This window comes from Rhinatrema bivittatum, chromosome 16, assembly GCF_901001135.1.
Source record: "Rhinatrema bivittatum chromosome 16, aRhiBiv1.1, whole genome shotgun sequence".
Taxonomy (NCBI): domain Eukaryota; kingdom Metazoa; phylum Chordata; class Amphibia; order Gymnophiona; family Rhinatrematidae; genus Rhinatrema; species Rhinatrema bivittatum.
Genome location: NC_042630.1, coordinates 2,281,534 through 2,300,778, shown reverse-complemented (window position 1 = coordinate 2,300,778; position 19,245 = coordinate 2,281,534). Strand labels below are relative to the sequence as shown.

General features: G+C 50.8%; 2 protein-coding genes across 3 annotated transcripts in view; one reads left to right on the top strand and one right to left on the bottom strand.

The window, feature by feature from the left end:
* The window catches only part of LOC115077989 (alpha-2-macroglobulin-like protein 1), a 55,082-nt gene extending 49,443 nt beyond the window's left edge, over nt 1-5,639 (top strand). Inside the window, exons 27-36 of one of the 2 annotated variants that reach the window (XM_029580504.1) lie at nt 2,057-2,131; nt 2,421-2,583; nt 2,910-3,127; nt 3,214-3,429; nt 3,554-3,681; nt 3,847-3,937; nt 4,071-4,139; nt 4,330-4,432; nt 4,988-5,029; nt 5,148-5,639. In XM_029580504.1, coding sequence (XP_029436364.1) covers nt 2,057-2,131; nt 2,421-2,583; nt 2,910-3,127; nt 3,214-3,429; nt 3,554-3,681; nt 3,847-3,937; nt 4,071-4,139; nt 4,330-4,432; nt 4,988-5,029; nt 5,148-5,170 — 1,128 coding nt within the window. In that variant the 3' untranslated portion in view covers nt 5,171-5,639. Of the gene's footprint in view, nt 1-2,056; nt 2,132-2,420; nt 2,584-2,909; nt 3,128-3,213; nt 3,430-3,553; nt 3,682-3,846; nt 3,938-4,070; nt 4,140-4,329; nt 4,433-4,987; nt 5,030-5,144 lie in introns of both variants that reach the window. The other variant, XM_029580503.1, reaches the window with a different exon arrangement.
* The window catches only part of LOC115078384, a 187,186-nt gene that overhangs the window by 112,734 nt on the left and 55,207 nt on the right, over nt 1-19,245 (bottom strand). Inside the window, exons 27-37 of the mRNA XM_029581292.1 lie at nt 16,170-16,244; nt 13,807-13,969; nt 13,488-13,702; nt 13,152-13,367; nt 12,915-13,036; nt 12,678-12,768; nt 10,868-10,936; nt 10,146-10,248; nt 9,867-9,901; nt 4,294-4,389; nt 3,032-3,237 (exon numbers count right to left, since the gene is read on the bottom strand). Of these exons, the coding sequence (XP_029437152.1) occupies nt 3,032-3,237; nt 4,294-4,389; nt 9,867-9,901; nt 10,146-10,248; nt 10,868-10,936; nt 12,678-12,768; nt 12,915-13,036; nt 13,152-13,367; nt 13,488-13,702; nt 13,807-13,969; nt 16,170-16,244 (1,391 nt within the window). The remainder of the gene's footprint in view (nt 1-3,031; nt 3,238-4,293; nt 4,390-9,866; nt 9,902-10,145; nt 10,249-10,867; nt 10,937-12,677; nt 12,769-12,914; nt 13,037-13,151; nt 13,368-13,487; nt 13,703-13,806; nt 13,970-16,169; nt 16,245-19,245) is intronic.

The following is a 19,245-nucleotide window of genomic DNA, read 5'->3' as shown; positions in this document are numbered from 1 at the left end:
TGTATTTTTAAACAATGTCCATGCCTGTTGAACACTTTAAACCTTTGCAGCTGCACCTTTCAGTTTTTTTCTGTTTTCCTCATTTTATCAAAGTTTCCCTTTTGAAAGTTTAGTATTAGAGCTGCAGATTTACTTATTGTCCCCCTTCCAGTTATTAGTTTAAATTTGATCATGTTATGATCACTGTTGCCAAGTGGCCCCACCACAGTTACCTCTCTCACCAAATCCTGTGTTCCACTAAGAATTAAATCTAAAATAGCTTCCTCTCTTGTTGGTTCCTAAACCAATTGCTCCATGAAGCAGTCATTTATTACATCCAGGAACTTTATGTCTCTAGCAAGTCCTGATGTTACATTTACCCAGTCAATATTGGGGTAATTGAAATCTCCCATTATTACTGCACTGCCAAATTGGTTAGCTTCCCTGATCTCTCTTAGCATTTCATCATCTGTCTGACCATTTTGTCCAGGTGGATGGTAGTATACTCCTACCACTATACTCTTACCCAATACACATGGGATTTCTACCCATATAGATTCTACTGAGCATTTAGTCTCTTGTATGATCTTTATCCTGTTGGACTCTATACCCTCCTGGACATAAAGTGCCATACCCCCACCAAGTTGATCCTCCCTATCATTGTGATATAGTTTGTACCCTGATATAGCACTGTCCCATTGGTTATCCTCCTTCCACCAAGTCTCTGTGATGCCAATTATGTCAATCTCATCATTTGCTGCTATACACTCTAACTCTCCGATCTTACGTCTTAGACTTCTGGCATTGGCATACAGACATTTCAAAGTGTGGTTTTTGTTTGTTTTAACAACCTGCTTTTCAATTGTTTGGGATAATTCGGAAATCATTAGCTTTGGTGATTTTTTACATATAGGCACATAGATTATGTTTTGCTTTTAATGGATCCTCTCTGTTGGGATGCCCTAACTCTCCTGTTTCATTAGCATCCTTCAAGGATACATTTCTCTGAACCATGCGCTGCTGAGTGACTGTCGGCTTTCCCCCTTGTTCTAGTTTAAAAGCTGCTTTATCTCCTTTTTGAGTTAGTGCCTGCAGTTGGTTCCACTCTGGTTAAGGTGGAGCCCATCTTTTCGGAAAAGTCTCCCCTTTCCCCCAAAAGATTCCCCATTTCCTTACAAAGCTGAATCCCTCTTCCTTGCACCATCGTCTCACCCACGCATTGAGACTCCGGAGCTCTGCCTGCCTCTGGGGACCTGCGCGTGGAACAGGGAGCATTTCAGAGAATGCTACCCTGGAGGTTCTGGATTTCAGCTTTCTACCTAAAATCCTAAATTTGGCTTCCAGAACCTCCCTCTCACATTTTCTTACGTCGTTGGTACCCACTTGTAGCACGACAGCCGGCTCCTCCCCAGCACTGTTTATAATCCTGTCTAGGTGACGCGTGAGGTAAGCCACCTTCGCACCAGGCAGGCAAGTTACCAGGTAACCCTCACGTCCACCAGCCACCCCTGCTATCTACATTTCCAATCATTGAATCCCCAACTATGACGGCCGACCTGACCCTTCCCTCCTGGGCAGTAGCCCTGGGGGACTTGTCCTCAGTGCGAGAGGACAATGCATCACCTGGAGAGCAGGTCCTTGCTACAAGATCCTTTCCTGCTACACCAGGGTGATGTTCTCCTACTGAGAGACCTTTCTGGTCCAAGGCAGCACCAGGGCTGCCAGACTGGATTTGGGACTTGGCTACTATGTCCCTGAAGGTCTCATCAATGTACCTCTCTGTCTCCCTCAGCTCCTCCAGCCTCCAGAGTTTGCTTTTAATGGAACCTTCCTTCCATGGTGACCCTACCTGTTCCTTCCAGCATCTCTATAAACTCGTGCCATGGGTGCAGCAGGAAGAGATTCAGGCATGGGCTGGGGCATTGCCTCAGGGGGTACGGCTTAGCTGGCGAGTGTGCTGGGGTGGGGGGGGGGGGGTGAGACCCTGAAATGGGAAGAGATGTTGAAGGGTAATTTTAATGTTGGAATTTTCTTACGCTATCTCTTCTTCCTGTCTCTCTCCTCACCCCACATCTAGGGCGGAGTGGATGATGCAATTTCTCTTTCCACCTACATCACTGGGGCCCTGCTGGAAATGGGACGGTCGTCCAGCGTAAGTACCAGCCCCCCGTTCCTCCCGCCCAGCGAGCTCCCTGCCTCTGGGTTTACACTGGGTACCCGAGCTGCTCTGTGGCTGGCGCTGGGCAGCTGGATCATGTGATGATGAGACAGGGCACGCCTGAAGTGCATTATATGATGTACGGGATGTGAGAGAATTATTAGAGGACAGGTTTGACCTGTGAGATCCTTTACAGACGATGCCAGAGATACTGGGGATGGTGGAGCTTGCAGGGAAGTGTCTCATGTGTAATATACATACATTCGGCATCCTCTCGTCCCAGGACCCCATTACGGCTAGCGCACTGAGCTGCCTGAAGGCTGCGGCAGGAAACGTCAGCAGCATGTACACACAGGCCATGATGGCTTACGTCTTCACACTGGCCATGGAGAAGGAGCTGAGACAGACCCTCCTGGAGAAGCTGGAAAAGCAGGCCATGAAATCAGGTGAGGGCAGGCATCCTTTCATGGCAAAGGGTCAGTCCCTGGGATGAGAGTCTCCTGCAGACACCATGCAGCCTCAGGACCCTAAATCTATCCAGCTGCTGCTTTCTCAGAGAGGTCCCAGCCCAAGGTTCTGAAAATCCTGCAACCGACCCAATGGAAGATGCAGGGGTTAAATACTTATGGAGGCCACCGTCGCATCACGGAGGAGAAATGGTCCTTCTGAACAAAATCAGAGTTTGAGTTGAATCTTACTTTGCTTGGGAGTTATCAGCCTCGGGTGGCTCCTTCCACTTAGGCACTGATTCTTTTCTTGGGTTTAATTTCAGGCGGACAAATGCACTGGGAGCCCATAACTCGTCCAGTGCAAGAGAAGGATGTGTACTGGTACAAGGCACCGTCTACGGAGGTGGAGACCACTGCCTACTGTCTCCTGGCTTATGTGTCCAACCCAGAGATTCCCAAAGCAGACGTTGGAAAAGCCACTGAGATCGTCAGCTGGCTCTCAAAGCAGAGGAACGCCTTTGGGGGCTTCTCCAGCTCCCAGGTACCGGCACCCGTTTCGCTGCTGCCCAGGGACTGGGCCGCGCCCACACTACACACAGTACAATGAGCTGCTCTTCTCTTTCCTAGGACACGGTTATTGGCTTGCAAGCCCTGGCGGAATACAGCACCGTCACAAACAGTGCGACCGGAAATGTTCGAGTGCATGTGCAATCCAAGACGGGTTTCCAGGAGGAGTTCCATGTGGATAAGAGGAACCGCTTATTGCTTCAAGAGAAGGCGCTCCCTGACATCCCAGGGGAGTATGAGGTGGAGGCATCGGGGCAGGGATGTGCATACCTGCAGGTAAGTGATGGGAACTGCTTCCTCTCCGAGATCCCTGGGGAAGGAATGGGAAACAAATTATGTAGGAATATTCCTTCCTCTTTTGGAAGGAGCCTTAATTGCATCTGCTTTCTCCATCCTGCAGGCAACTTTGAGGTACAACGTCCCGCCTGCGAAGAGCGATGTGACCTTTGCCCTCAGCGTGGTTACCCACCCAGAGGAGTGCAGCAGTGGGGAGGCTGCAAAGGAGTTTGAAGTCCAGGTGACTGTACGGTGAGTGTCTGGGGTACAGGAATGGAGTGGGAGGGGAGGGGTGTCAGGGGCTTGAGAATTGTCATTATTGGGGAACGTTGCAGGAAGAGGCTGAGCTGGTGCGACTCTTGCACAGGGAGGGGGCAGGTGATTGAGGATTGCACTGACACCGTTGTCTCTCTGCAGATATGTCGGAGACCGTGTCACTTCAAACATGGTCATTATCCAGGTCAAGATGCTGTCGGGTTACATTCCTGTGAAAAGTAGCGTGAGGGAGGTAAGAATCAGGGAGGGGGAGGGGAGAGTCCAGGTGGAACCAGGGAGTGGGGGGAGGGACCACAATGACCTGGGGACCTCTCCTCCTGTTACCCCGCTTCCACTTTAATCCCCTTCTTGTCACCCCCTCACAGCTGGAGAAGTTGGTGCTTGTGAAGAAAACTGAGGTCACCCCTGAGGAGGTCAACATCTACTTGGAGGAGGTAAGAGTGGCTGAGGCTGGGAGGGACAGGAACCAAGGAACCAGGGCACACGATGGGAATGTGAGAGAGGGATTTGGGGGAGAAGAAGTTGTGAGGGAGGCTTCCCCTCCCGCCGGGAGACCCCGAGTGTGAGGACAAGGCTGAAACCCTATACTTGAAGCCTTTTCTGTTGCTTCTCTTTCACCTCCAGCTGAGCGGCGACAGCGTCCCCTTCAATTTCAAGGTGAAGCAGGACATCGTAGTGAAGGGCCTGAAGCCAGCCACAGTGAAAGTGTATGATTATTACCAGACCGGTGAGTGCAGTGTCCAGCCCCACCTCAGTCATGCCCTAAAGTCAGTAATGCTAGTGCAAGCCCAGCTGGTGACACAGCACCACTGCAGGTGTAAGTGTGTCAGCTCTGGTACACAACCGCACAGACATCACGGGACTCGGCTTCCACCCCTGAGCCCTCTCGGGTTATCCAGCACTAATGGGGCCCTTTGGAAGAATACAAGGAAGACAAATCACACCATTCAGAGAGAAATCCATCAGGCTCTCCTCTAAGAACATAAGAAAATGCCATACTGGGTCAGACCAAGGGTCCATCAAGCCCAGCATCCTGTTTCCCTCTCTGTTCTCCAAAAGAACACATCTCAGGGTTTGTCAGTCAGATTAACTCTGCAGTAGTTGAGCCTGCTGAGTGTGAGTCTGCATATTTGAAGAGGAGGGAAATTCAAGTTTATTAGTACCCAAAGGTGCCCCGCTGTCATTCCTTGGGGTGGGTGCAGACCCCCATACAGCTGTACTGAACTCAGATCAGACACGTTTCATAGTAATAATTTTAAAAAATGTCTCTTTTCCATTGCAGAGGACCACGCCATAGCGGAGTACAATGCCCCCTGCAGCTCAGGTATGGAGAAACTCACTGGGGCTCCCACCTCCAGCACTGCTGAGGAGCCTTTCTCCCCTCTGTAGAGAGGGCACAGGGTCCAGCACTAAGCCAGGTTTTCTGTTTCTTCCCACAGTAGAAGACGGCGGCAAGAAAGACTAGAATCTGCTCCATCTCATCCCAGAGCCCTCAGCAGAGCATCAGAAGACAATTTCCCTGCAAGCTGAGGGAGGGGGAGAAGGGATTTGGGACTGGGATTGAGATTGAGATGGAGGGCAGGGGTAGGAAAAGGGTTGAAAGTTCAGGTTAAAGACAGGAGCGTTGGCACAAAGATAGCCGGGGAGGTCTGGTCACAAAATGCCTGTGCTAAAGTCACATAAGTTGTGCTGGGATGGTTTACACGGGAGCTCTCCTGTGTCCGTGATTTCTGCTCTCTCAGGAAAGATAAAATCCCATTTCTATACAGAGCACACCTGCAGTACACCTCCTGACCAAGAGATGGCAGCAGAGCTCCACGGATGACAGGATTATTCTCAGGGTGAAAGTAACTCCCGATCTTCTGTCACCCTTCTGCCTCTGTTATTGTTACCAAGAAAACAAATAAAACCAGAAACTTCTGTATACACTTTGAGAATGCCTCCAGTTGTTTTTTCTAAGCTTCTGAGACTTTGTATCATTTAGTTCTATTCCTTCTCCCACTTTTCCCCTCCTGCCCCCTCTCCCCTCTCATCAATTATTGTATCTCTGCTTATTGCCCCTCTTTAGTCCTCCCAGCCTCTCTCTCCTCTCAGCAGTTCTGTCTCTCTGGTTATATTGCCCCAGCTTTTCCCCTCCTGCCCCTCTCTCCCCCTCAGCAGTTCCTGTATAAGAACATAAGAAATGCCATGCTGGGTCAGACCAAGGATCCATCAAGCCCAGCATCCTGTTTCCAACAGAGGCCAAACCAGGCCACAAGAACCTGGCAATTACCCAAACACTAAGAAGATCCCATGCTACTGATGCAATTAATAGCAGTGGCTATTCCCTAAGTAAACTTGATTAATAGCTGTTAATGGACTTCTCCTCCAAGAACTTATCCAAACTTTTTTTAAACTCAGCTACACTAACTACACTGTATCTCTGGTCATTGCCCCTGCTTCTCCCCTCCCTGCCCCTCTCCCCCTCAGCAGTTCCTCTATCGCTGATTATTGCCCCTGCTTTTCTCCTCCCTGCCCCTCTCTCTCCCCCTCAGTAGATGAGGCGTGAGAGTAACTCCAGGATGGTGAACACTTTTGGAAAGGATTTAGGATGGTTTCCTTTAGGGATGCGCATTCATTTCATTCGTTTCATATTACATGCTTGTATAGGAAACGTATGAAACGAATGCACATCCCTAGTTTCCTTTCCTGTCCACAGTGACTTCTTCCAGGGTTAAGAGATATTTTCCCCATGTAGGGGTGAGAGCTAGGGGACGCAGCCTCTGTAATATATTTTTGTTTAGTTATTTAGGCGTTTTATATACCGTCGTTCCAGAATCAGATCACAACGGTTTACAATATAAGCCTATGGATACGGGGTCAACATTCTCATTCTGATCAATGCTCATATTCTAGGTCAATATAACAGCTTATACAATTCCCTCTGTGCGCACGGATACAGAAGCCAGGGCAGCCTTCCAAGGGCAATAAGTAGTGTTGTGTGCACTCATCCTTCCTCCTGCCAGGCCCTGCCCTGAGGACTAGCCCAGGACTCTGGTGCCAGAACCTGCCTGAGCTTCCTGCCACTCTCTCCAGGTCCTCTGATCCTTTAGGTGTATAACAAGTGGAGCTGTGTCCTGTCCCTTGCTTAGCGATGGAGAAATCTCCTGGCTCTGAATCAGAAATCAATGAATTAAAAAGGGTGGATCCCTTATGAGACAGGAATGGAGGGAGGTGCAGCTGAGGACAATGGTAACCGAGGTGCACAAGCTCTGCCTCTCACCACAGCCAAGAACGAAGCAAACATCTTCTGCCAGAAAGCTGCAGGGGGCTCTGGATTTGCTGGTCCCTGGCACTCTGGCTGCCACCAGTTTCCTCTCTCCCTTCCTAGGAAGATCAGATGTGGCCCTTGCTGGAGGTCCCTGGTAGCATTTCAGTGGCACTGGTGGGCAGATATGGCCAAGACCCTCTTCTGCTCTTGCATTGACTGCCGGGGCTGCAGAACCTGTTCCCAAGTGGCACCAAATGTCAGGCCAGGCTGATGAGTCCTGGTGAAACCTCACTGCCTTGCTTTTCCTAAGGAAGCCAATAAAACCAGGACTGGACCAACCTTTCCCTAAAATCTGGAGCTGGATGTCAGCCCACAAGTGCAAGATGTGAAAATGCAGGCCTGGGCTGGGGCAGAAAGGACTGGAGAGTAAGGTGATGAGGAGGGGAGAGGAGGAGAGAGAACAAGATTCGGGCTTGGGGAGATCTGAGCACAGCTGACAAGTTTCTCACTTCAAAGGAGTGAAATTTTGGGACTAAGGGACCTGCAGCACTGAGTTTAGTGGAGACCATGAAGGAGTTTGTGTGGCTGTTAGGGAGGTGACCCCAGAATGTGAATAATCTTGTTTGCAGGGTGAGCAGTAAGGGGAAATGTCCTGGTCCTGATCTGCATCTGTTGCTGCTATGAGAGTCCTGGCAGTGCTGTTGTGGTGAGGCAGGATTGCTCTATAGGTGCTGAGTGTGTGTGTTGCAGGGTGTGTGTGTTGTGTCACAGAGTGATGGTAATGGAAGGAGTGTGTGTGGCTGATATGGAGGTGACCCCAGAATGTGAATAATTTTGTTTGCAGGGTGAGTAGTAAGGGGAAATGTCCTGGTCCTGATCTGCATCTGTTGCTGTGAGAGTCCTGGCAGTGCTGTTGTGGTGAGGCAGGTTTGCTCTATAGGTGCTGAGTGTGTGTGTTGCAGGGTGTGTGTGTTGTGTCACAGAGTGATGGTAATGGAAGGAGTGTGTGTGGCTGATATGGAGGTGACCCCAGAATGTGAATAATTTTGTTTGCAGGGTGAGTAGTAAGGGGAAATGTCCTGGTCCTGATCTGCATCTGTTGCTGCTGTGAGAGCCCTGGCAGTGCTGTTGTGGTGAGGCAGGTTTGCTCTATAGGTGCTGAGTGTGTGTTTTGCAGGGTGTGTGTTGTGTCACAGTGATGGTAATGGAAGGAGTGTGTGTGGCTGTTAGGGAGGTGACCCCAGAATGTGAATAATCTTGTTTGCAGGGTGAGCAGTAAGGGGAAATGTCCTGGTCCTGATCTGCATCTGTTGCTGCTGTGAGAGTCCTGGCAGTGCTGTTGTGGTGAGGCAGGTTTGCTCTATAGGTGCTGAGTGTGTGTGTTGCAGGGTGTGTGTTGTGTCACAGAGTGATGGTAATGGAAGGAGTGTGTGTGGCTGATATGGAGGTGACCCCAGAATGTGAATAATCTTGTTTGCAGGGTGAGCAGTAAGGGGAAATGTCCTGGTCCTGATCTGCATCTGTTGCTGTGAGAGTCCTGGCAGTGCTGTTGTGGTGAGGCAGGATTGCTCTATAGGTGCTGAGTGTGTGTGTTGCAGGGTGTGTGTGTTGTGTCACAGAGTGATGGTAATGGAAGGAGTGTGTGTGGCTGTTAGGGAGGTGACCCCAGAATGTGAATAATCTTGTTTGCAGGGTGAGCAGTAAGGGGAAATGTCCTGGTCCTGATCTGCATCTGTTGCTGTGAGAGTCCTGGCAGTGCTGTTGTGGTGAGGCAGGTTTGCTCTATAGGTGCTGAGTGTGTGTTTTGCAGGGTGTGTGTTGTGTCACAGAGGGATGGTAATGGAAGGAGTGTGTGTGGCTGTTAGGGAGGTGACCCCAGAATGTGAATAATTTTGTTTGCAGGGTGAGTAGTAAGGGGAAATGTCCTGGTCCTGATCTGCATCTGTTGCTGTGAGAGTCCTGGCAGTGCTGTTGTGGTGAGGCAGGTTTGCTCTATAGGTGCTGAGTGTGTGTTTTGCAGGGTGTGTGTTGTGTCACAGAGGGATGGTAATGGAAGGAGTGTGGTGTGGCTGTTAGGGAGGTGACCCCAGAATGTGAATAATTTTGTTTGCAGGGTGAGTAGTAAGGGGAAATGTCCTGGTCCTGATCTGCATCTGTTGCTGTGAGAGTCCTGGCAGTGCTGTTGTGGTGAGGCAGGTTTGCTCTATAGGTGCTGAGTGTGTGTTTGCAGGGTGTGTGTTGTGTCACAGAGGGATGGTAATGGAAGGAGTGTGTGTGGCTGATATGGAGGTGACCCCAGAATGTGAATAATCTTGTTTGCAGAGTGAGTAGTAAGAGGAAATGTCCTGGTCCTGCTCTGCATCTGTTGCTGTGGATGTGGATGTGGAGGGTCTGTTTATAGATCTGAAGTGCAGGGTTGCTCTGGCGCTTTTGACCCTTTCTGTATAGTGTTGGGTTAATGCCAGCCTTAGGCTTCATGACTGTTTGAGAGGAAACTGGAAGGATGCACAGTTTTACTGGAGGCTTGAAATTAGCCAAGGATTTCTTTATTGTCTCTAGGGCTCTTGATAAGCTTGGTTACAGCTTCGAGGTCACTCTTGTGCACTCAAACACTCTCCATGACCGCCCCCTGCCCCAGTCCTGCCTCCCCAGGACTGGGTAAAGTTATAATCAGTCTCTCTCCACAGATTGAAGTAATAAAGCAGAGCCATGGAGAAGTGTCTGCCGGAAACCTATGGATCTTCACACCACAGCTCCCTCCTCCTGAGGAAAAAATAGAGGTGCAAGTAAGGAAGAGCACAGACGTTACATTCAACTCAAGTCACTACCGCATTTTCACTAACTATAATCCCAGAACCTAAAAAGTGAAATTCACATGTTCTGTAGGGTAAGTGTCAGCCTTACCTGCTCAGCAGGGGGCGCTGTATTCTGCCACCGCATTCTCCTCTGCAAATGGAAAAGGATATTAGACTCACTACTTGTGGGTCCGAGATGCACATCCTATGCCATTGCCTCTGCTCCCCCACCGAGAATCTCCCCACCACTGAGTACAAGACCCTCCCCATCCACTCCCCCGCTCCGTGAATCTCCTTGTCACTGACTGCAAGATCCCTTCATCTACCCCACCCCCTTGAGTAAGGTCACAGCTCCTGACTTTGTGCCTTCACCCCCCTCCCCAGGAGTGGCTCACCAGGCTGGTAGTAGTCGTACACCTTCACGGTCGCTGGCTGCAGGTTCTCCACCAATATATCTCGCCTCAGGAAGAGAGAGTAAGACTGGGAGAGGTGATCCAGCTGTAGGGTCGCAGGCACAGAAGTACAGTGTGATTAGAAATTGCAAGGCATCCTCCAGGACCCTAAATGCAAGCCCCAACCTTGCTGTGAAAGCGACTGCAGACTGTGCACCCAGTGGGACTAAAAGAATCCCATTCCTCAGCCCTGTCAAGCTTTGGTGCCAGCTGCAGACTGGACTAGAGAGTTCCCGAGCAGGCTCAACACCTCACTACTCTCTGAACCCAGAAAGGACCGAGAAACACCTCTGACCTGTGAAAGGGGTCAGAGGGGTTTCTCATATCTCCAGCTCTGTGTAACATAGACATGTTTATATGTAGGTGCATACACAGGGAACAGACGAGGATACGCGGCAGATTTTTCTTGTCCTATTTCTCAAACACTTCTGAACTTTCCAGAACAGATTCCTCTCTAACTGGCTTCACCTCAGCAGCTCCTCACCATCAAAACCTGCTGCCCTCTCCATGCCATCCCACCCAGCACTCCCCCTCTCAATACCATGTCCTTCCAATCCAATTCTGCTTCTTCACTTCCCCCATTCATATCCTTCCTCCTCCAGATCCTCTCGTGTCCTGTCCTCTCCCCCTCATCCATCCCTTGCTTATGTTGCACAGGCTCTCACCTCATCCAAGTAAATGGAGACCATCGCTTTATTAACTTCCACCTTCTTCACGAATGAACTCTGTAAGAGCTTCAGAGAGACAGAAAGGATAGGATGAGCCTGAGGGGACAGGAGGAGCCTGCAGTATTAGAACGGCCTCTCTAAGGCAGGGGTTGGGACCCAAATGGGGGTCACAGAACCTTCAGCTGGGGTCACAGGTGCCTGATAGGACAGATCTCTTCAGCACCAGCATTAGTAGCAGAGGTCAGCGTGGGGCCTTTGAACCAGCCCATCCCCCGCCCATTCGTACGCACTCACAGCCCCCGCCCATTCATACGCACTCACAGCCCCTGCCCATCCGTACGCACTCACAGCCCCCGCCCATTCGTACGCACTCACAGCCCCCGCCCATTCACACGCACTCACATCCCCCGCCCATTCGTACACACTCACAGCCTCTGCCCATTCACACGCACTCACATCCCCCGCCCATTCGTACACACTCACAGCCTCTGCCCATTCACACGCACTCACATCCCCCGCCCATTCACACGCACTCACATCCCCCGCCCATTCACACAGACTCACAACCCCCGCCCATTCACATGCACTCACAGGCTCCGCCCATTCATACGCACTCACAGGCCCCGCCCATTCACACGCACTCACAACCCCCACCCATTCACACGCACTCACAACCCCCGCCCATTCGTACGCACTCACAGCCCCCGCCCATTCACACGCACTCACATCCCCCGCCCATTCATACGCACTCACATCCCCCGCCCATTCATACGCACTCACATCCCCCGCCCATTCATACGCACTCACAGCCCCCGCCCATTCACACGCACTCACATCCCCCGCCCATTCATACGCACTCACATCCCCCGCCCATTCATACGCACTCACATCCCCCGCCCATTCGTACACACTCACAGCCTCTGCCCATTCACACGCACTCACATCCCCCGCCCATTCACATGCACTCACATCCCCCGCCCATTCACACAGACTCACAACCCCCGCCCATTCACATGCACTCACAGGCCCCGCCCATTCATACGCACTCACAGGCCCCGCCCATTCACACGCACTCACAACCCCCACCCATTCACACGCACTCACAACCCCCGCCCATTCGTACGCACTCACAACCCCCGCCCATTCACACGCACTCACATCCCCCGCCCATTCGTACGCACTCACATCCCCCGCCCATTCGTACGCACTCAGAGCGTCCGCCCATTCGTACGCACTCACATCCCCCGCCCATTCGTACGCACTCACATCCCCCGCCCATTCATATGCACTCACAACCCCCGCCCATTCACACGCACTCACAACCCCCGCCCATTCGTACGCACTCACAACCCCCGCCCATTCACACGCACTCACATCCCCCGCCCATTCGTACGCACTCACATCCCCCGCCCATTCATACAGACTCACAGGCCCCGCCCATTCATACGCACTCACATCCCCCGCCCATTCATACGCACTCACATCCCCCGCCCATTCGTACGCACTCACAGGCCCCGCCCATTCATACGCACTCACAGGCCCCGCCCATTCGTACGCACTCACATCCCCTCTGATGTCCCTCTGCTTCTTAGAGGGGGGTGCACCCCTGCTGATTCAGTCTCATCGTCCTCTGTGCGACTTTTTCAAGGGCTAAAATGTGGTCACATTGGCTAAAGATTTGGGAAACTGTGCTGTAAGGATCTCTCTGAGGGGGCAGTCTAAGGGTACAGGAAAAGCCTCTGATTTTAGGTCTTTGTCTGGGGGGGGGGGGCACAAGAGGGGCAGGATGGGGGTCAGCAGGTTTTACCACTCGCTCTGTGTCCTCCCCAGGGCTGTACCCTGACAGCATCACCACCTCGATGATGGCCATGTTGGATGCGTTGCGGCTCCCCGTGTATCTGGAAAGGAAGAGAGGAATGAGAGATGAGCAGGGATAGTGCAGTGAGAGAATGGAGGAGGAAGCCAGGGCCGACGCGTGTTCCGGACACACAGGAGAACCACCCCCCTTCCCTGTACCTTTCCCAAGCTGAGACCGTCCCTGTACCTGACTCGGACGAGGAGCAGCAGGAGCCCCGTGTAATCAGCACAGTCCTGCGGCTCTGTGTCCACGCGGAGGGAGAAGGTCACATCGCTTTTCGGAGGAGGGATGTTGTATCTCAGTGTTGTCTGCCGGAAGAAAGAAACCTGCATTGAAGGGCTAGGATGGGGAGAGTGAGCACTGCCAGACAGGGCACCTGGGTTTCATTCCTGGCTCTTCGGGAAGCCTAGAAAAGCCACTCACCTGCACAAGAACACATCCAGTGCCATCTGCCCGCACTTGGTAGCTCCCGGGGATCTCGGGGAGAGAGTCCTGCTGCAGCAGTAGGCGATTCTTGTTATCCACGCGGAAGGAGGTCTGGAACGCGTGCATGGAGCTCACTGTCACTGTGACCTCTCCATCCTTGCTGAAGGTCAGCGATGCATACTTAGTGAGGGCCTGCAGTGCCACCACTGTGTCCTGGGATAGAGAGGAAATGGGGTCGTCACAAGGAGAGAAGAGACCCCTAAGGACATGATGAATGCTGGAATTCATGCTGCCAGCCACCCCTCACACTCACTCCCAGACTGCAGGGGTTACCTGAGTGGAGGAAAAGCCCCCATAAGCGTTCTGCTGCTTGGTCAGCCACCTCACAATGGCAGACGCCCGTCCCATATCGATGCTTCCCACATCCGGGTCAGACAGGCAAGCCAGCAGGACATAGGCAGTAAGCTCGATGTCGACAGAGAGGGGCTGAGCCCAGTATCCCTCACTCTCTGGAGCCTGCGTGCTGTACCTCCAGTGAATCTGTCCATCTGACAGGCAAGAAACAGAGGCAGTTACAGGCAGGTGTCCTTTAATACCGAGTATACTGATCCTAGACAGGTGCCCTTTACTCTCCGTGCAGTGGGCGCGTTACCTGACTCGATAGCTTGGGAGTCAATCAGGTTCATGATGAGTGCTCTGGTGTCCACATCTCCTGTTAGCGACAAGGCGTACGCCATCAGCGCCAGCGTGTACAAGTTGGTCACCGTCTCCGGTGCCACAGTTATGCAGGAGAGGCCATTGGCCACTGTGCTGTTCTGCAAAAAGAGAAGGAAGCTTTCTCACTGGGCTTTGTGCAGTCAGCGAGGGATTCATCCATTGCATGTAACGCTCTGCTGTGGGACTGCCTCCAGGTGCAGGTAAAGTGACTCCCCTCAGGGGAGTCACTTTACCACCCTGGGCCTCAGATTTACTATCTAATTTTGTCACTGATCACTGGTGTGTGCCTTCCAGGAGTTTGTGTCTTTGTCCTTCCCTCCCTCCCACCCCTAGCTCATTCTTTCATTTATAGGCAGGTGACAATTTTACATTAAAAGTAAAATGCAATCAGCCTTTAAGTAAAAGGCTGATTACAGCCTGGAGATTGCTCCAAGCTTTATCAATAGTTTATTCATCCCCTTCTAGGTCACTACCAGATGAGTAGTGAATACACTAATAAATTTAAGGGACCCTAATTGCATGCACTCCTATTCCCATAGCAACCTAGGAACTGAATAAAATTAAGTAAAGGCAGTAGTCCAGCAGCAAGAGGGGGGCTTCCCAGTCTTTTGCATCGAGTGTCACATGTATGACTTTTTACCCGCCGGTGAGAAGTTGTACATGTGCATGCGATGCAAAGAGCTCCTGGCTCTCAGAGAACGAGTCCGATCTCTGGAGGCTAGAGAGGCAGACCTGGAGGAGCTGAGGCACGCAGAGAGGTATATAGATGAGACCTTCAGGGACAGAGTAGTCCAGTCCCAACTTCAGACTGGCAGCCCTGGTGCTGCCTTGGAGGAGGAAGGTCTCATGATCTCATGGGTTCTTGTCAGGTTCTTATGGCCTGAATTGGCCTCTGTTAGAAACAGGATGCTGGGCTTGATGGACCCTTGGTCTGACCCAGTATGGCATTTTCTTATGTTCTTATGAGTGTCCTGTTTCCCCCATGGTGGGTGTATAATACACAGTCAGTGCCTGATTGAGGTGTCCATGGCTCTGAGTGTCCTGTTTCTCCCATGGTGGGTGTATAATACACAGTCAGTGCCTGATTGAGGTGTCCATGGCTCTGAGTGTCCTGTTTCCCCCATGGCATGTGTATAACACACAGTCAGTGTCTGATTGAGGTGTCCATGGCTCTGAGTGTCCTGTTTCCCCCATGGTGGGTGTATAATACACAGTCAGTGCCTGATTGAGGTGTCCATGGCTCTGAGGGTCCTGTTTCCCCCTATGGTGGGTGTATAATACACAGTCAGTGACTGATTGAGGTGTCCATGGCTCTGAGGGTCCTGTTTCCCCCTATGGTGGGTGCATATTACACAGTCAGTGCCTGATTGAGGTGTCCATGGCTCTGAGTGTCCTGTTTCTCCCATGGTGGGTGTATAATACACAGTCAGTGTCTGATTGAGGTGTCCATGGCTCTGAGTGTCCTGTTTCCCCCTATGGTGGGTGTATAATACACAGTCAGTGCCTGATTGAGGTGTCCATGGCTCTGAGGGTCCTGTTTCCCCCTATGGTGGGTGCATATTACACAGTCAGTGCCTGATTGAGGTGTCCATGGCTCTGAGTGTCCTGTTTCTCCCATGGTGGGTGTATAATACACAGTCAGTGTCTGAGGTGTCCATGGCTCTGAGTGTCCTGTTTCCCCATGGTGGGTGTATAATACACAGTCAGTGCCTGATTGAGGTGTCCATGGCTCTGAGTGTCCTGTTTCTCCCATGGTGGGTGTATAATACACAGTCAGTGTCTGATTGAGGTGTCCATGGCTCTGAGTGTCCTGTTTCCCCCTATGGTGGGTGTATAATACACAGTCAGTGCCTGATTGAGGTGTCCATGGCTCTGAGGGTCCTGTTTCCCCCTATGGTGGGTGCATATTACACAGTCAGTGCCTGATTGAGGTGTCCATGGCTCTGAGTGTCCTGTTTCTCCCATGGTGGGTGTATAATACACAGTCAGTGTCTGAGGTGTCCATGGCTCTGAGTGTCCTGTTTCTCCCATGGTGGGTGTATAATACACAGTCAGTGTCTGATTGAGGTGTCCATGGCTCTGAGTGTCCTGTTTCTCCCATGGTGGGTGTATAATACACAGTCAGTGTCTGAGGTGTCCATGGTTCTGAGTGTCCTGTTTCTCCCATGGTGGGTGTATAATACACAGTCAGTGTCTGATTGAGGTGTCCATGGCTCTGAGTGTCCTGTTCTACCACTCCCTCCCCCCATGAATCTATAATGCAGGATCTTTTCAAAGATATATGTAATAAATACTCACAGAAGCTGGAATTCCCACTTCCAGCAGTGCTACCACAACATAAGCTGTAAGCGAAATTCCACTTTCCACACCACCCTGCCGTGTACAAAAAGAAAGAAAGAGAGGAAGAGTAACAAATCAGTCACTACATTCCCTGCAGTGTATAAATTAGAAACCCTTTCTGCCTGATGCATGATACTCCCTATGCATGCATGACAAACTCATCCAAAGTTGTAAGCTCACAGCCACATTGTCTACAGAGTTTGGAATTGAAGGAAAGAATGCATGGGGGTAACCTGCATGGAGAGGCAGTTATTACCCTTAACAGAAATATGGGGGTAACCTGCATGGAGAGGCAGTTACTACCCTTAACAGAAATATGGGGGTAACCTGCACAGAGCGGCAGTTACTGCCCTTATCAGAAACATGGGGTAACCTGCACAGAGAGGCAGTTACTACCCTTAACAGAAACATGGGGGTAACCTGCACAGAGCGGCAGTTACTACCCTTAATAGAAACATGGAGGTAACCTGCCGGAGCAGCAGTTACTGTTCTTAACAGAAGGCATGGGGGTAACCTGCATGGAGCGGCAGTTACTACCCTTAACAGAAACATGGGAATAACCTGCACGGAGCGGCAGTTACTACCCTTAACAGAAACATGGGAGTAACCTGCACAGAGCGGCAGTTACTACCCTTACCATAAACATGAGGGTAACCTGCCGGAGCCACAGTTACTACCCTTAACAGATACATGGGGGTAACATAGAAACATAGAAATGACGCAGAGGAAGACCAAACGGCCCATCCAGTCTGCCCAGCAAGTTTCACACTTTTTTTTTCTCATACTTATCTGTTTCTCTTGGCTCTTAGTAACCTTTTGGTTCTATTTCCATTCCACCCCCACCATTAAAGTAGAGAGCAGTATTGGAGCTGCATCTAAGTGAAATATCTAGCTTAATTAGTTAGGGGTAGTAACCACCGCAATAAGCAAGCTACACCCATGCTTATTTGTTTACCCAGACTATGTAATTCAGTCCTTGTTGGTTGTCTGTATATAGATCCACTTTTCTTCATCCCCCCCTGCCGTTGAAGCAGAGAGTTATGCTGGATATGCATTGAAAGTGAAGTATCAGACTTTCTCCCCTGCCGTTGAAGCAGAGAGCTATGCTGGATATGCGTGAAGTATCAGACTTTCTCCCCTGCCGTTGAAGCAGACAGCTATGCTGGATATGCGTGAAGTATCAGACTTTCTCCCCTGCCATTGAAGCAGACAGCTATGCTGGATATGCGTGAAGTATCAGTCTTTCTCCCCTGCCATTGAAGCAGACAGCTATGCTGGATATGCGTGAAGTATCAGTCTTTCTCCCCTGCCGTTGAAGCAGACAGCTATGCTGGATATGTGAGAAGTATCAGTCTTTCTCCCCTGCCGTTGAAGCAGAGAGCTATGCTGGATATGTGAGAAGTATCAGTCTTTCTCCCCTGCCGTTGAAGCAGAGAGCTATGCTGGATATGTGAGAAGTATTAGTCTTTCTCCCCTGCCGTTGAAGCAGAGAGCTATGCTGGATATGCATTGAAAGTGAAGTATCAGGCTTATTTGGTTTGGGGTAGTAACCGCCGTAACATGCAAGCTACTCCCCGGCTTTTTTGTAAATGCAAATCTTTTTTTCCACATTCATTCACGTCCTCTAGCCTTTATGGATCCACAGTGTTTATCCCACGCCCCTTTGAAGTCCTTCACAGGGTTTTTGGTCTTCACCACTTCCTTCGGAAGGGCATTCCAGGCATCCACCACCCTCTCTGTGAAGAAATACTTCCTGACATTGGTTCTGAATCTTCCTCCCTGGAGCTTCAAATCGTGACCCCTGGTTCTGCTGATTTTTTTCCTACGGAAAAGGTTTGTCATTGTCTTTGGATCATTAAAACCTTTCAAGTATCTGAAAGTCTGAATCATATCACCTCTGCTCCTCCTTTCCTCCAGGGGGTACATATTTAGATTCTTCAACCTCTCCTCATAAGTCATTTGATGAAGACCTTCCACCTTTTTGGTCGCCCTTCTCTGGACCGCCTCCATCTTGTCTCTGCACGAAGCGGCAGTTACTACTCTTAACAGAAACATGGGGGTAACCACGGAGTGGCAGTTACTACCCTTAACAGAAACATGGGGGTAACCTGCACGGAGCGGCAGTTACTGCCCTTAACAGAAACATGGGGGTAACCTGCACGGAGCGGCAGTTACTACCCTTAACAGAAACATGGGGGTAACCTGCACGGAGAGGCAATTACTACCCTTAACAGAAACATGGAGGTAACCTGCACGGAGAGGCAGTTACTACCCTTAACAGAAACATGGGGGTAACCTGCATGGAGCAGCAGTTACTGCCCTTAACAGAAACATGGGGGTAACCTGCATGGAGCGGCAGTTACTACCCTTAACAGAAACATGGGGATAACCTGCACGGAGCAGCAGTTACTTCCCTTAACAGAAACATGGGGGTAACCTGCACGGAGAGGCAGTTACTACCCTTAACAGAAACATGGGGGTAACCTGCACGGAGCAGCAGTTACCAACCTTAACAGAAACATGGAGGTAACCTGCACGGAGCAGCAGTTACTGCCCTTAACAGAAACATGGAGGTAACCTGCACGGAGTGGCAGTTACTGCCCTTAACAGAAACATGGGGGTAACCACGGAGCAGCAGTTACTACCCTTAACAGAAACATGGGGGTAACCTGCATGGAGCAGCAGTTACTACCCTTAACAGAAACATGGGGGTAACCTGCACGGAGCAGCAGTTACTGCCCTTAACAGAAACATGGAGGTAACCTGCACGGAGTGGCAGTTACTACCCTTAACAGAAACATGGAGGTAACCTGCACGGAGCAGCAGTTACTGCCCTTAACAGAAACATGGGGGTAACCTGCATGGAGCAGCAGTTACTACCCTTAACAGAAACATGGAGGTAACCTGCACGGAGCAGCAGTTACTGCCCTTAACAGAAACATGGGGGTAACCTGCACGGAGTGGCAGTTACTGCCCTTAACAGAAACATGGAGGTAACCTGCACGGAGTGGCAGTTACTGCCCTTAACAGAAAC